At 37.7% G+C, this 14,714-nt stretch overlaps 3 protein-coding genes across 3 annotated transcripts; all 3 read left to right on the forward strand.

The window, feature by feature from the left end:
- Positions 1-247: 247 nt before the first annotated feature.
- Positions 248-2,280, forward strand: LOC127422085 (claudin-8-like). Its single transcript, XM_051665439.1, has one exon. It carries the CDS (start codon positions 273-275, stop codon positions 948-950), a length of 678 nt encoding a protein of 225 aa, XP_051521399.1. The 5' UTR covers positions 248-272; the 3' UTR covers positions 951-2,280.
- A 2,761-nt stretch (positions 2,281-5,041) lies between these two features.
- On the forward strand, positions 5,042-6,712 carry LOC127422081 (claudin-8-like). Its single transcript, XM_051665434.1, has one exon. It carries the CDS (start codon positions 5,136-5,138, stop codon positions 6,018-6,020), a length of 885 nt encoding a protein of 294 aa, XP_051521394.1. The 5' UTR covers positions 5,042-5,135; the 3' UTR covers positions 6,021-6,712.
- Positions 6,713-11,875: 5,163 nt separating this feature from the next.
- Positions 11,876-14,191, forward strand: LOC127422077 (claudin-8-like). Its single transcript, XM_051665429.1, has one exon. The coding sequence runs from the start codon at positions 12,028-12,030 to the stop codon at positions 12,841-12,843; it is 816 nt and encodes a 271-aa protein (XP_051521389.1). The 5' UTR covers positions 11,876-12,027; the 3' UTR covers positions 12,844-14,191.
- Positions 14,192-14,714: the final 523 nt, after the last annotated feature.

The raw sequence follows: 14,714 nt of genomic DNA on the forward strand, positions 1-14,714 counted from the left end.
TGTAAACGTAGTTGGTTATATTTATCACCGTACAAGTGATGCGCTATAGTAAAAGTGCTTAGATAGCATTGTGTGAGGAGCAGGGTAAAAATCTCGACCAGCTCAGCTCTGCAAGTCCAGTTGTCATCAGCTGGCAGAAACTAGTATTACAGCATTGCACTGATAGCCCAAACCCCTCCTACCTCATTCCTATCAGATACTTGTGTCAAAGACAGTTTCAGTTCTTCTTATTTCTGCTTACGACCAGAGCTGTCACCAACGCTGCTGCCGTCATGAGGGGTAAACTGGAGATCCTAGCCTTGGTGCTGGGCACCATTGGCCTTGTAGGGACCATAGCAGTGACCGCGATGCCCATGTGGAAGGTCACGGCTTTCATTGGCCCCAACATCATCATCATGGAGGTGCAGTGGGAGGGGCTGTGGATGGCCTGCATACGGCAGGCAGACATTAGCATGCAGTGTAAGGTCTATGACTCCTTGCTCATCTTACCAGCGGACATCCAGGCGGCCCGTGGACTCATGTGTGCAGCCATAACGCTGGCCGTTCTTGCCGTTCTGGTATCCGTCTTCGGAATGAGGGGGACAAACCGTTTTCAAGAAGATTTCAGGGCCAAAAAAGTGATTCTGGTGGTTGGTGGTTGCCTGTTTGTTCTCGCTTCCCTAGCCACTCTACTTCCTGTGTCCTGGACCACTAATACCATCGTCAGAGATTTCTACAATCCCATGGTGGTGGAATCGCTGAAGCGGGAGATCGGACAGGCCCTTTATGTCGGCTTTGCCACATTCATCTTTCTCATCATTGCGGGGGTAATCCTGCTCTGCCGTTTCTCCCAACAAAGCAGAAAGGAAGAGGAGGAGGAGGTGTATGCAGCAGTGGATGAGGACAAACAGAGAATGTCCATGTTGAGTCGAACATCTTCTAATTCTTACCGGAAGAATCAGTACGTCTGACAATAAAATAAATGGTAGTTGATTATAGTTCAATTCCAATTCCTTTCTGACTCTGGCTATTTTCAGTACATTCAGTTTGTCCAACGTGCCTGACTATATTATAATATGGGATCTGAGGCACAAGCCTCATGGATTATCAAACATTTTGAGTGCATTTACTAAATCATCTTATTCGAGAAAACAGACAACGGAAGAAATATTGACATGAGATTTGACATGACATGAGACTTGAAATCATCTGATTATTCTTTGCTTTTGATGTCAAAATGTAAACACTTAAACTGATCACGACTTTACCCTGATAAAGGAACACCATTGAATTATCTTACATGTTGAGATAATTTACATGCATGCCAATACACTGAAAATAAGTTTATTGAAAAAATCTGACAACGCAAGAAACCTGTGTTTACATGACATAGCAAAACATAAACAGGCACACATTGGATAAGTTGGTAAGAACACTGGTAAAAATCTACCTCTGTCGATTGGTTTATGTGTAACGTTTATGACCTTACCCTGATTAAGGAAAACCATTTAAGCCAGTAAAATGGCCTAATACAATGGTGGCTTATTAAGCATAATCGGTGTAAGAATGTGCATGTAAATGTGCTTGATTAAATGGAGTGTTGTCCAAGTCGGAAACCATAACATACCTATAACAACTTAGCAACAATGTGGAAACTGTGGTTACTATGGTAAATATTTGTTAAGATACATGAAACTAACCTTATGCTTACACAAAAAATTTACTTTCTAAAACAGTATTTCTAAAAAATAAAAAAGATTCTGCTATTTTTGCTTTTATGTTCAATTACTTTGTAATGTACACTACCGGTCAAAAGTTTTGAAACACTTGACTGAAATGTTTCTCATGATCTTAAAAATCTTTTGATCTGAAGGCGTATGCTTAAATGTTTGAAATTAGTTTTGTAGACAAAAATATAATTGTTCCACCATATTAATTTATTTCATTATAAATCTAAAATTTAATTAAAAAATAAAAGTTTTTGAAGTTCTTGGACCGAATAATTAAGAAAAGCAGCCAATAAGTGCCCAACATAGATGGGAACTCCTTCAATACTGTTTAAAAAGCATCCCAGGGTGATACCTCAAGAAGTTGATTGAGAAAATGTCAAGAGTACATGTCTGCAAATTCTAGGCAAAGGGTGACTACTTTGAAGATGCTAAAATATAACACAGTTTTGATTTATTTTGGATCTTGTTTAGTCACAACATAATTCCCATAGTTCCATTTATGTTATTCCATAGTTTTGATGACTTTACTATTATTCTAAAAAAAAATAAAAATAAATAAATTATAATAAAGAATGAGTACATTTTTCAAAACTTTTGACTGGTAGTGTGTATTTCTAAATATTGTACATATTATGGTTAAAATAAAGTGATATAAATGTTGGTTTCCTATAGAGCAAACTTTTATTGCTCAGAGGTTGTTCTTTCACGCTGCAAAAAAATTATTGTATGTATTTTTTTCTGGTTTTCCAGTAAACATATCTAAATATCCTTAAAACAAGTAAAAATTACTTAAGAATTTAATGACAAAAGATTTTTTGTCTTGTTGTCAGAGAAATCTTAGAAATCTGGTGGGGTTTATGCATAAAACAAGAAAAAATTGACTTACCTCATTGGCAAATATATATATATATATATATATATATATATATATATATATATATATATATATTTCATGTTTTATGCATAAACCCCACCAAATTTTGGTAGATTTCTCTGAAATGTATTCATTTTTTAGTCATTTAAATTCTCAATTAATTTTTGCTTGTTTTAAGGATATTTAGATATTTTTACTGGAAAACAAGACAAAAATACTCAAAAAATATATGCAAATTATTTTTTGCTGTGCATAACTCAGAGTTCTTAGTGATGTTTTATTCACATATCAGATTTTTCCCTAAATTTTTCCTAAGAGTATAGAGCTATGAAATTAATATGGACTGCACAGCTGTCTTGATGAAATTTGATGGGAAATGAGTTCAACGGTGAAACATTAGGCTTTTGATTGAATCTGAGAACAGTTTGAGATATTGTTGAGATCTCTTCTGAAACTCTGGAGGAGACACGTGCATTTAGTGTCTTCTCATGAGAAAAATCTGAGAGGCAGGAGACTTAAGCATAAGGCTCCATTTGCTCTCCATTTAATCCTATTACTATCCAGTAGAAACAATCAAGATATTATAGAGATATACTTTTTTATTTTTCTGTAAAGGGGGCTTGAAGCATAATTTTTTTATTTGTTTAAGCATGCTGTGCTTTTCATACACACTTGTGCCGTCTCTTTTGGCTATGGCATTTACTGTACCCTCTACATAATGTTCACCTGACAGAAAAAATATGCGGAAACATAGTGTCTTTCTGAGACATTCTCTTAGTGAAATTACTTGCATATCCACGCTGATATGCTCAAAACAAGCAGCATGTATTTACTGTAAGTGAAACTAAATGTAAACCACACTGATGCTAGACCGGAGTTTGATGATGCGATAGCATATCTTATTCAGCCAACCCTCAGACTGTGTGTGTGTGTGTGTGTGTGTGTGTGTGTTTGTGTGTTTGTGTTGAGACTGAAATCAATCCCTCTCATGTTCCACCCTCCATCACCTGTTTAACACAATTTCTGGCTCAGCATCATACCTGGAAACGCAGTAATACCTGTAACACACCTGACCTTTCACAAAGATAGAGCAGCAGAAGGAAACAGCAGGTAAAGCTCAGGGACTTCAGGGGGAATTCAAGCTCTCTAATCGCATCAGGAACTCCTTAAAGGGTTAGTTCAACCAAAAAAGAAAATTCTCTCATGATTTACTCACCTTTAAGCCATCCCAGATGTGTATGACTTTCCTTCTTCAGCAGAACCGAAGTGAAGATTTTTATAAGCACATTTCATCTCTTTTTGTCCATACAATGCAAGGTAATGGGTGCCACTAGACTGCTGCCTATTTGACAGTCCAAAAGTCATATTTAGGCAGCATAAAACTAATCCACACAACTCCAGTCGATCAGTGGATGTCTTCTGAAGCAAACTGATAGGTTGGTGTAAGAAACAAATGGATAATTAAAACGTTTTTAACTTTAAATCGTTGCTTCCATCCAGCGCTGCATTGCTGTTTGAAATGGCCTAACTCTCGTGTGACGTCCGTTCCTCTGTTGTATACAAAGCGCTCTTCTGACTTCTCGCGTGAACGTGCCATTGCGTTTACGTCACACAACAGCATTGTGATGTGTCGACTGCTGGCAGGAAGTGATTTTTTTTTTAAAGTTAATAAAGTCTCCTAAAGATCCTAGCAATCTCATATGTGTTTCAATAATGTCTCAAACTGGGCTCAGATTTGCCAAGATACCAAAGTCTGCGATCAAAAGTCATTCAGGTCAGAAATGAAGGGGGGCTCTGGTCAAAAAATGCCACAGAAAGTGAACAAGCTGAAGGGTGTTTCATCCAGGGCGCCATACAAGCTAGAACCACTATATGGCATGACAATTCATCTAATGTTGTTGCATGTCATTTACTATGTATGGTGACGTATACAGACACAAATATTTGGAATAAAGCAATGTCAGAATAAGTGAACCTTCAGAGTTGCATTCACAATACATGTAAATGTAAACTACTAAACTATGCTATCCACATTCATTTTATACAGTAGCTCTATACTGTTACTTTATATTAACAATTGTCTCATTTGTGTCTATATTTCTCCTAAGGTTTTTTAAGAAAAACATCTTAGACAAAGTTGTTACGTCAATGAAACATGACTGAGAACTCTAAAAATTACCTTTTTTTGACCATTCACCTAAAAAAATGTTTTATTATATAATTGTATAATTATATATTTTTTTTAATTCAATTCTCCTTCTTAAAGATATATATTTTTTTTAATTTAGAAGCCAACTAACAGCTGTGAGCCACTGTCGCCACAATTGTTTGAACAATTCAAGTATCACCAGTTTCCTTTGAGGTGTTTATCAGATGCTCCAAGAGCTGGTGAACCAGTCTATTCACATAACATCATTAACATTTTTCCTTGGGTGTAAATACTTCTCATCTGGATGTTCCGGTCTTATTTGAGAAACACCATCCGTGAAGGATACATCAACAGAGAGAGAGCTGTCTGATTCGTCTTCAGTTCCTCCTGGCATTGCAAGATCATGTCGTACACGGCCGGGTCTTATGTGGACAAGTCCTACGTGGGCAAACCCTACAGTGGCAGCGCCTACACCGGTTACACGGATGAGAAGGCGAAAAAGGAGGCGTATGAGGAACAACTCAAGATTGAGAAGAGAAAACGACGGGAATCTATCTACTGTGAGGTCATAGCATTGGTCATCGGATTTATCGGACTGATTGGCGTTGCTGCCGTCACGGGTCTCCCGATGTGGAAGGTGACAGCCTTTATTCAGGAGAACATCATTGTCATGGAGACACGTTGGGAGGGCTTGTGGATGAACTGCTACCGGCAAGCCAATATCCGTATGCAGTGTAAAGTGTATGATTCTTTGCTATTTCTTCCAGCTGACCTCCAGGCCGCCAGGGGTCTGATGTGTGCCTCCGTGGCGCTCACCACCTTCGCCTGCATCATGTCAGCCGTCGGAATGCGCTGCACGCGACTCATAGACTCCCGTCCTAGGACCAAACACATTGTTTTGGTCAGCGGAGGGTGTTTGTACCTGGCTGGCTGCATAACCACACTCATTCCCGTCTCCTGGACGGGTCATGTGATCATTCAGGACTTCTACAACCCGCTGTTGATTGACGCCCAGCGCAGAGAGCTTGGAGAGGCGCTTTACATCGGATGGGTCACTTCGGCTGTTCTCTTCAGTGCTGGAGTGATTCTGCTTTGTCGACACGCTCCACGGACCCAGGACAAGGAGGACATGGCATCAGTGCTGTATCGGGCCGGATCAGCCCCGTATAACTACTCGTACAGGCCCGGATACGGATACCAGCCCGCTTACACTTACCAGCCTGCATACAGCTATCAGCCAGCGTATTCTCCAGCACCACCTGCGGTCTATAACCCACCACGATACTGAGACAGACAGTGAGCGAGTACTGTGTTTTACCATTAAAAATCTCCAAAAGAGACTTCTAAAAGAGACTGAAATGGATTATTCAATCGAAAGGATTATTTGGTGTCAGCAATAAAAAGGAAGATGGCCAGATGGCTCTCGTTAGTAAGGGGTAGTAAATTCTGTGATTTACACATCCACATGGAGATGTTAGGCAGAATTTTAGCCTCAGTCACCATTCACTTTCACTGCATCTTTTTTCCATACAGAGAAAGTGAATGGTAACTGAGGCTAAAAAGTTGCCAGATTTTTGGGTGAAATGTCCCTTTAAGTACTGTTCATTATCTGTGAGACTGTAAATATACAGTATGTGAGTGCTAAATTTGCTTTTCTTGATTATGAATGCATTTCCTTGAGATTCAATTTTGTCTTGTATAAAAGACTGCTCACAATTTACATTTGCACAAAAACAAGGGGTAATATCAGCTAAAATGGAAGTGTCTTAAGGAAACAGCAACTTAAAAAAATAAATAAAAAAGTGGAATATTTCCACATAGCATTTAACTGTTATCAGTGATTTAAGAACACGTTTGGATATGTGACGTAATTGTGTATATTTTCTTGTGTTTTTTTATTATTATTTGTCAATTTGTAAGCACTGGTCTAAACATATGTAGAAAAAAATATGTAAAAAATAATAAAAATGTATGTTTAAGAATGGATATACTAGTGCCTGGTCTAAATCTATAGTTGAACACAGTGAGTCTCAGAGTCTTAAAATATTCCCTTCGTGGATCTGACTAAACAATATATATATATTTTTTCTTTTTATTTCAGTCCAGCATTGGTGGCACTGGTAAAACCAGTTGAGGTAGATGGCTGAATGAGAGGTGACCGTGTTTGTTTCTCCTCTGTTGTCAGTGGAAATGTTCCAGAACTTACAACTGTCACACCTATAATGCAAATTTACAGCAGATATTACAGAGAGACATACAAAAGAGAGACATGATCTACTGTAAGATCAGTGCGTTAAAATAACGTCAACCTATTCACCAGAACTCTCATTCAGGCTCAACTGAATAAAAAAATAAAAAAAATAATAAAAAACAGTCCAAAAATAATGAAAAACTTTATGGTTGCAGTTACTGTCAGCTCTTTTGGCTGCAAATACAATTGGATGTTTACATTTCATAAGAAAATATGAAAGGCGCTTGGCTGCCCAAAAATCATCTCCATGATTCTGGGGAATTGTAAATGGTTTCCAGGATGTTGCTAGGGTGTTTGGGGTGGTGTCTAGGTGGTTAAGTGCAGGCCCATGTAAAAAGAGCCCACAAGCTTACCTAGATATAGCTTGGATGCTTCCTTGAAAGCAAATGTGTTTATTTATTTATTCATTTATTTTTAGTGTCCACCAGGCAAATATCATCAATCCAATATCTTAGAAAAGTAATCGCATCCTCTGCTACACAAGTTTCCTGATTTAATGTAGCACAGACTTTTTGGGCCGAGTTTAATACTGAGGTCTAGGGATTTTGAAAAATATGTATAAGCAATAGTAACTGCCTTTGCAAACACCTCTAATAAGTAGGGATGGGCATTTGGAGTAATGTTAAAGTAGAGTACTCTAACATAAAAATTTTTTAGAATTTAAGTTCAACCTTCAACCGTGGGAAACCCGTTTCTCTTATGTAAAAAACAGCACTATGCATGAACAACATCTAGATTAAAAAAAGACTAAAAAAACACTTGCACTTACACATTGAAACATACACTAACTGAGCACTTTATTAGAAACACCAGTACATCTACTTACAGTATTCTTGCGATTATCTAATCAGCCAATCGTGTGGCAGCAGTGTAATGCATAAAATCATGCAGATATACGGGTCAGGAGCTTTAGTTAATGTTCACATCAACCTTCAGAATGGGGAAAAAAAACTGATCTCCTTGATTTGGACCGTGGCATGATTGTTGGTGTCAGATGGGTTGGTTTGAATATTTCTGTAACTGCTGGTATTTTCACATACAACAGTCTCTAGAGTTTATTCAGAATGGTGCCAAAAACAAAACAAAAAACTCCAGTGATCAGCAGTTCTACGGACAGAAACACCTTGTTGATGAGAGAGGTCAGAGGAGAATGGCCAGACTGGTTCTTGCTGACAGAAGGGCTACGGTAACTCAGATAACCGCTCTGTACAATTGTAGTGAGAAGAATAGCATCTCAGAATGCACAACATGTCGAACCTTGAGACGGATGACTACAACAGCTGGGAACCACGTAGGTCACTTTATTAAGACCATTTTACGGTGAACTATTCCTTTTATAACATCATGCATCCACAGCACCAACCAAAGCATTGAGTTGTAACGGCAAGATTTAGGTGATGGAAGCAGAAAATGAAATCAAAGCAATATTCGAGTAGTGTTATTACTAGTCGGATATTTAAAGCTGTATGAGTACTCGATTAATCGATCACTTTCATTACGATTAATTACATTAGTAACTACATTTTCTCAAAATGATTTTGACGTGGCTCATTTAAACACTTTTACTACAGTGCAGGACTTACAATTTTAACATTTGCATTACATAACCAACTATATTTACAAGCTTGTTTGAGTGCAATCAAATTGCATGGTAGCTCAGTTGATAGAGCATTGCACTTGTGATCAAAGTACCAGGGTTCAGGGTTTCTGTTAGCTGGTAATTACAGTATTTTTGACTGTTAAAATGTCCTAATGTCTGACAAATTCAAACATCAATGTCTGATGAAAATATTTACAAAATGTGTCAGCAACCCCTTTTGTTGGTGCCACAAGTGTACAGTGTGATGTCATGCCAATTATAACAGCGCTTCACTGCCACGGAGGTTTAAACTTTCCCAACAGCTTGCGGAGTCCTAATCCGTGACTATAGCGCATTGTGTCCCGAACACTGCAAAAGCAGCTTGCTTCATTCCAGTTTTGCGTGCCCTGAAGTGAGAAAGTTCTCACTTCAGAATCACGTTAAAACAGCCTTGCATTGACATCTTCTGGAGAGAAGGACACAAGGCTTATGTGAATCTCAAGTGGTTGAAAAAACCCTGGACACACTTGACTTCATTTTGGCAGCAAAACGCTTTTGTGCTATGAAAAATCGGAGGGAAAAAGTCATAAAAATAAAGAGCCATGAAAATTAGCCAAGGTGAGAAATTATATGACATAACCTTTCGATTTGTTATTTTAATATTTATAAATGTAACAAATGTGGCAAATTGCAGTTTAGTTGTTTTGTTTTGCCCCTATTGTTTGTTTTTTAAAATTAGATGCTAATTCTGTGATGGCTTTTTTTTTTTTTTATGAACAAGAAGCAATAATGAACAAACGTTTATCATTAATTTGAGTTGATTGTGTCATTATTAGCCTATATCGCATATTCCATCGCATTTACTGCGCAAAATTGACACCGAAATTAGTTGACCGGATTTTTACCAATTTGTCCAGCAAACTTTATCACCAAAATTTCTTAGTGGAAACTCTTCTGGGGTTTGGGGTTTGGGGTCTGCACAGGCCTTAAACTGAAACCCGAACCCGACCTGTACCAGAAGGGGAAAATCTTTTTTTTTTTTTTCTCAAGTGTCGAAACTTTGCTTGGTGTAGAACAATCTGGAATCATGTGTAACTGTGTAACAGTCACTTGAAGTCCTCTTTGCAGCCAGAACTTCTTCTGAACGTTAAATCTTTTTGACACCTGCGCTAAAAACAAGCTAGGAGCAGTGTAACGAATCAAGCGGAATGCAGGTTCATTTTTTAACTTGACACAGTGTCTAAAAAATGCGCCGGTCCTGCACGAGACGCTGAAAAAAAAGTGAGATGTGGTGCAACGGTCAATGATGTTGTCCAGTCCGTGTTTACATAGAAAAACTATGGAAATATAGAGCAGACACAAACAAAACCGATCGTTGTGAATGGTCCCTAACTTGTCTGTTCGCGCATGTCTGTGAAAGAGAGCTTGTGTGTGAAACAAGTCAGGTAGGCCTGTTTAGTTTTTCTTTATTTGTAAAAAAAAATGACCCTAACCTGGCCCAAAGCCCATGTCATATTGCAGACCTCTAACTGAGGTTCGAGTCCTGAAGAGCACACGAGAGCCAAAAGTGTCATAGAAGCACAACAAAAGGACGTGTTTGTTTCATCAGTTACGTTTTTCATCTCACATTTGCTTTTTATGACATTATCAATTAGGTTTAGGTTTAAGGTTCAAGGTAGTGGGCAGGGTTGAGAGGGTTACTTTTGAAATATATTCCACTACAGATTACAGAATACATGCTGTAAAATGTCATTTGTAATGTATTCCGTTAGATTACTCAAGGTCAGTAATGTAATCTAAATACTTTGGATTACTTCTTCAGCACTGGTAGATTTTTTCACTTGTTTTGACTATAAAAACTCTGCCAGTACAGTAAGACTAAAACACATGTTAAAAATACATTCTCTGAAAAACTTAAATATCTTATGCAGTGTTGTTTCTAAAACAAGATCAATCAAGCTGATCTTGTTTTAAGGATTTTTAGATATTTTTACTGGAAAACAATACAAAAATTATCATCAAGAATATGATTTTTGCCCTAATATCAAAGATCTCACTAGAAAAAAGAAATTATGATCCAATGTGAATTTTCTTGATAGAAAAATATGATCGTGTCTGGTAACATGTGCATGTAAAATGTCTAGAAATAGCATTTTAGCTTAGCGTAAAGCTGACAATTTACACAAGGTTTATTTCTATTTCTTCTGCTCCAAACTTACTTCAAACTTACTTCTCTGTCTGCTCGTATGAATGTAACACATCATAAGAAAGTGTTTCACCGCTGTTCAAATGCACTTTGGATCGCATCATTTATATGTATAAATATGAAATGAAACAAATGACAATAAAATGCAAAGTATTCTCTTCAGTAATCAAAATACTTTTTGAATGTAACTGTATTCTAATTACCATTGATTTAAATTGTAACTGTAGTGGAATACAGATACTTATATTTTGTATTTAAATATGTAATCCAGTTACATGTATTCCGTTACTCCCCAACCCTGGTAGTGGGGTTGGTTTTTGTTGATTTAAAACTTAATAGAGCATTAACATTAAAAACGTAATCTGTTTGGGAGAATATGTAACTCTCTTTAAGTGCCAAACATTGGACATTTCACCTCGGAACTTCCGCGATACGTGTAATGAACCACGTAATGTCCTTTCGAAAAAATTTCACCACAGTCATGTAATTTCCAAGACATCAGGTTGCTAATAACAGCCTGTTAACCACAGAAATACTCTATTAAAACAATTTAAACAATCCAAAGGTTACCCAAAGGTAAAGCATCAACATTAAAGCATCAGCTGATTTCAAGAATGTTTTTTGAACATTTCAGACAGCAGTTTAATGAGGCACAACACCTAGCATGTTAATCATTGACATCAGTTGAGAGTTGTGAGTATGACCTTGGTTTGCATGTATCTGGCTGATTAGTAATTGCTTCAGCTGTGCTTCCTTATTTAAAGTATATAGATATAGGCGAAAAAAGGAAAAAGAAAATGATGTCCTGATTTACTCATCCTCATGTCATTCCAGACCTGAATAGTCTTTGGAACACAAAAGGAGTTGATAGGCAGCATTTTAGGTTAAGAATATTAAGGAAGTCCTACTGGTTTGGAACAAAATTAGGATGAGGAAATATTGACAGGATGTTTTTTGGTGGACATTCCCTTTAGCAGAATCCCTGCAACAAAATGCAACCTACTAAGCAAACAGCAACACGGCTACATGCTCCTCCCAAAGCCACACAAACCAGACACAAACACATGCATAGGGGATTAATTTTCATAGCAACCAGTTCCAGCACTCCCTCCCTTCCTTGAGTAAAGGGAGGAGGCTGGGAACAGGTGTAACACCTATCAGCTCCATTTCCAGAGGAATGCAAAACAGTCCAGGGCGAAGCTTGCACTCCAAACCTCTCCTCACATCTCACGCTCACAGAACTCTGGAGTTTAGCAGTCATGGCCAACGGCGCTCTGGAGATTGTGGGAATGTGCGTGACCCTGATAGGGCTCATTGGAGCGGCGGCCAGCACTGGAATGCCGATGTGGAGGGTGACGGCTTTTATCGGCGAGAACATCATTGTGATGGAGACTCGATACGAGGGATTGTGGATGAACTGCTACCGGCAAGCAAACATTCGTATGCAGTGTAAAGTGTACGATTCTTTGCTGGCACTGTCTCCTGACCTCCAGGCCGCTAGGGGACTCATGTGCTGCTCTGTAGCTTTGACCGGTCTAGGTTTACTGATTGCGATCGCAGGGATGAGATGTACGGCGTGCATCCAGGACAACGACCGAGCCAAGCGCATGATTCTAATCATATCCGGTTGCATGATTCTTATGGGTTGCCTCTGCTGCATCATTCCCGTCTCATGGACCGGCCACGCTATCATTCAAGATTTCTACAACCCGCTACTCATCGACGCCCAGCGTAGGGAACTAGGTGAAGCACTCTACATTGGTTGGGTGTCGTCTGCGTTCCTGTTTGCTGGTGGTTGCATATTTGTCTGCTGTAACGGCCCCCTAGACAAAGGCCCGGACACAAACAGATACATGTATGCAAGGAACGCCCCCTATGTGGCCTATCAGCCTCAACCTGTGGCCTATGTTCCCCAACCAAGATCTGTTTATAGCCATCCTTCTGACCCACCATCATTTATTCAGACTTCTTACCAACCGTCCAGACAGCAGTCATTTATCCAGCCATCGAGGCAACAGTCCTTCATACATCCATCCCGATATCCGTCTGCCCGCAGCGCTGTCGCTTATCTCTGAAATACAGCAGGACATTTCAAAGGCGTGCGTATTTGCGTTTGTGTACTGTATGTGTGCACGCGTGTTAGAGAGGAAGTGAAATAGTAAATGGACTTGTTGTAAACAAAGGATTTTTATAAAAATGTGTCGAAATGTTTATTTTTCAAAGGTAACAACATTAGTTGCACATTTCACTCTTTTTTTCCATTTCATGTGTATTGTGTTTTTGGCATTTTTGGCAAAACAATATAAATATTGTTAGCAATATAGGCTTTTTTAAGGATGTAAATATAAGCACGCTGAGAACCGATTGATGAAAATGATGAAGAATTGTTTTAATGTTTTTATTTTTATTTTTTTATATGATTTATTGTGAAATACAGATCAAATACCTCATGTCATTGTTACTTGGGGTATTTTGTATTATTTGAAGCTGACTAAAATATAAACTAGACTACGAAAAAAAATTAATATTTGACTATTATTTTTGGAAACATCAAAAGCCCAAAGTAGTGATATGAATCTATAAGTACTCTCAGGTTAGGATATTTCGTTTTGAAATGGTAGTTTGAAAACACAGAAGTAACAGCAATAAAACAATTGGTAGCACTTTACAATAGTGTTCATAATACCTAATGCATTAACTAATAGAACCTTATTGTAGTGTTAGCAAACAATTCATGTGCATGGAGTATCAAATGGAAAATGAGTTTGTATTGTTCTTTTTTCTATTTTGTTTTTGCTCAAGAATAATTCTTAGAAGAAATCTTTTTATCTATATGAATCATTGTGGATGTTTTCTCATCAAGTCACAGGCGCTTATGAGTTGAATTGCTGATCCTTTATTTGCTAAATTTGGTGGTTTAGTTCGATTCAGTGCATTGGTGATCTTAATGCCCTGCGGCTTCAGATAAATGGAAAGCCGCTGTGAAATGTAAGACAGCTATTGTCTTGAGTGTAGACACACCCAGAGACACACAAGAGCTTGTTATGTTAGTAGCAGTGGTGCTACGACAGAACCAGGAAACTTTAAATTCTGCAGGAAAAAAACAGATACAAAAGTTACCACACACAGATATGAAAACTGGACAAGCAGCTTTGCTGAAGTGGCAACTGTATACTTTTCGGACATAGTGAGGGTGTGAGATCTGTTTTACTGTGGACTTTGCTATAAAGGTATTATTGTATAAGATAAGATGAATCACTCTGAAAAAAAAAATTATATACATGTATGTATATATATATATATATATATATATATATATATATATATATATATATATATATATATATTAAATGAGCAATTATTAATTGAAAAATAAAGTGATTTACTGTAATTAATGAACTGACTAAATTAAATAATCTTTTGCAACGTGTTTGTTATGTAAATACAGGCAAAGACTTTTAACTTAACTAAACAATAAAAAGATATATATATATATATTGCTTGTTTCAAAACATTGCGTTGTTGAGAGAAATATTTATTATAGGCCTACATCTTATATTTTATTAAATCCTAAAAGGTTCATCAAATAAAAAATGTACAATATTTTTGTGTACTGTGTATTTTGCTGATTAGAGCATTGTGCAATTCCAAATCAGTCAGATATGAGGTTCTACATAGGATGCTTAGAAGGAAACTGGCTATCTAAGTGGGCCGTATAGACAGCAAGGCATCTTACAATGTTTTAGGACAAAGCTTATACTGATCTAGGCTGCTTATGCAAAAGATGAGGGCCAGGGAGTGACCTGCAAACTAGAGGGTTTGAAAAGTAATTGTGTCTATTGCGGCAACAAAGACGTCCTATTTGGACTGCAGTAGCTAAACAACAATGATTAGAGTACAGTACAGCTACAGTTAAAATAGCAACAACATCTGTGATCATCTGAAC

This window comes from Myxocyprinus asiaticus, chromosome 31 (assembly GCF_019703515.2).
Source record: "Myxocyprinus asiaticus isolate MX2 ecotype Aquarium Trade chromosome 31, UBuf_Myxa_2, whole genome shotgun sequence".
In the NCBI taxonomy this organism is placed as follows: domain Eukaryota; kingdom Metazoa; phylum Chordata; class Actinopteri; order Cypriniformes; family Catostomidae; genus Myxocyprinus; species Myxocyprinus asiaticus.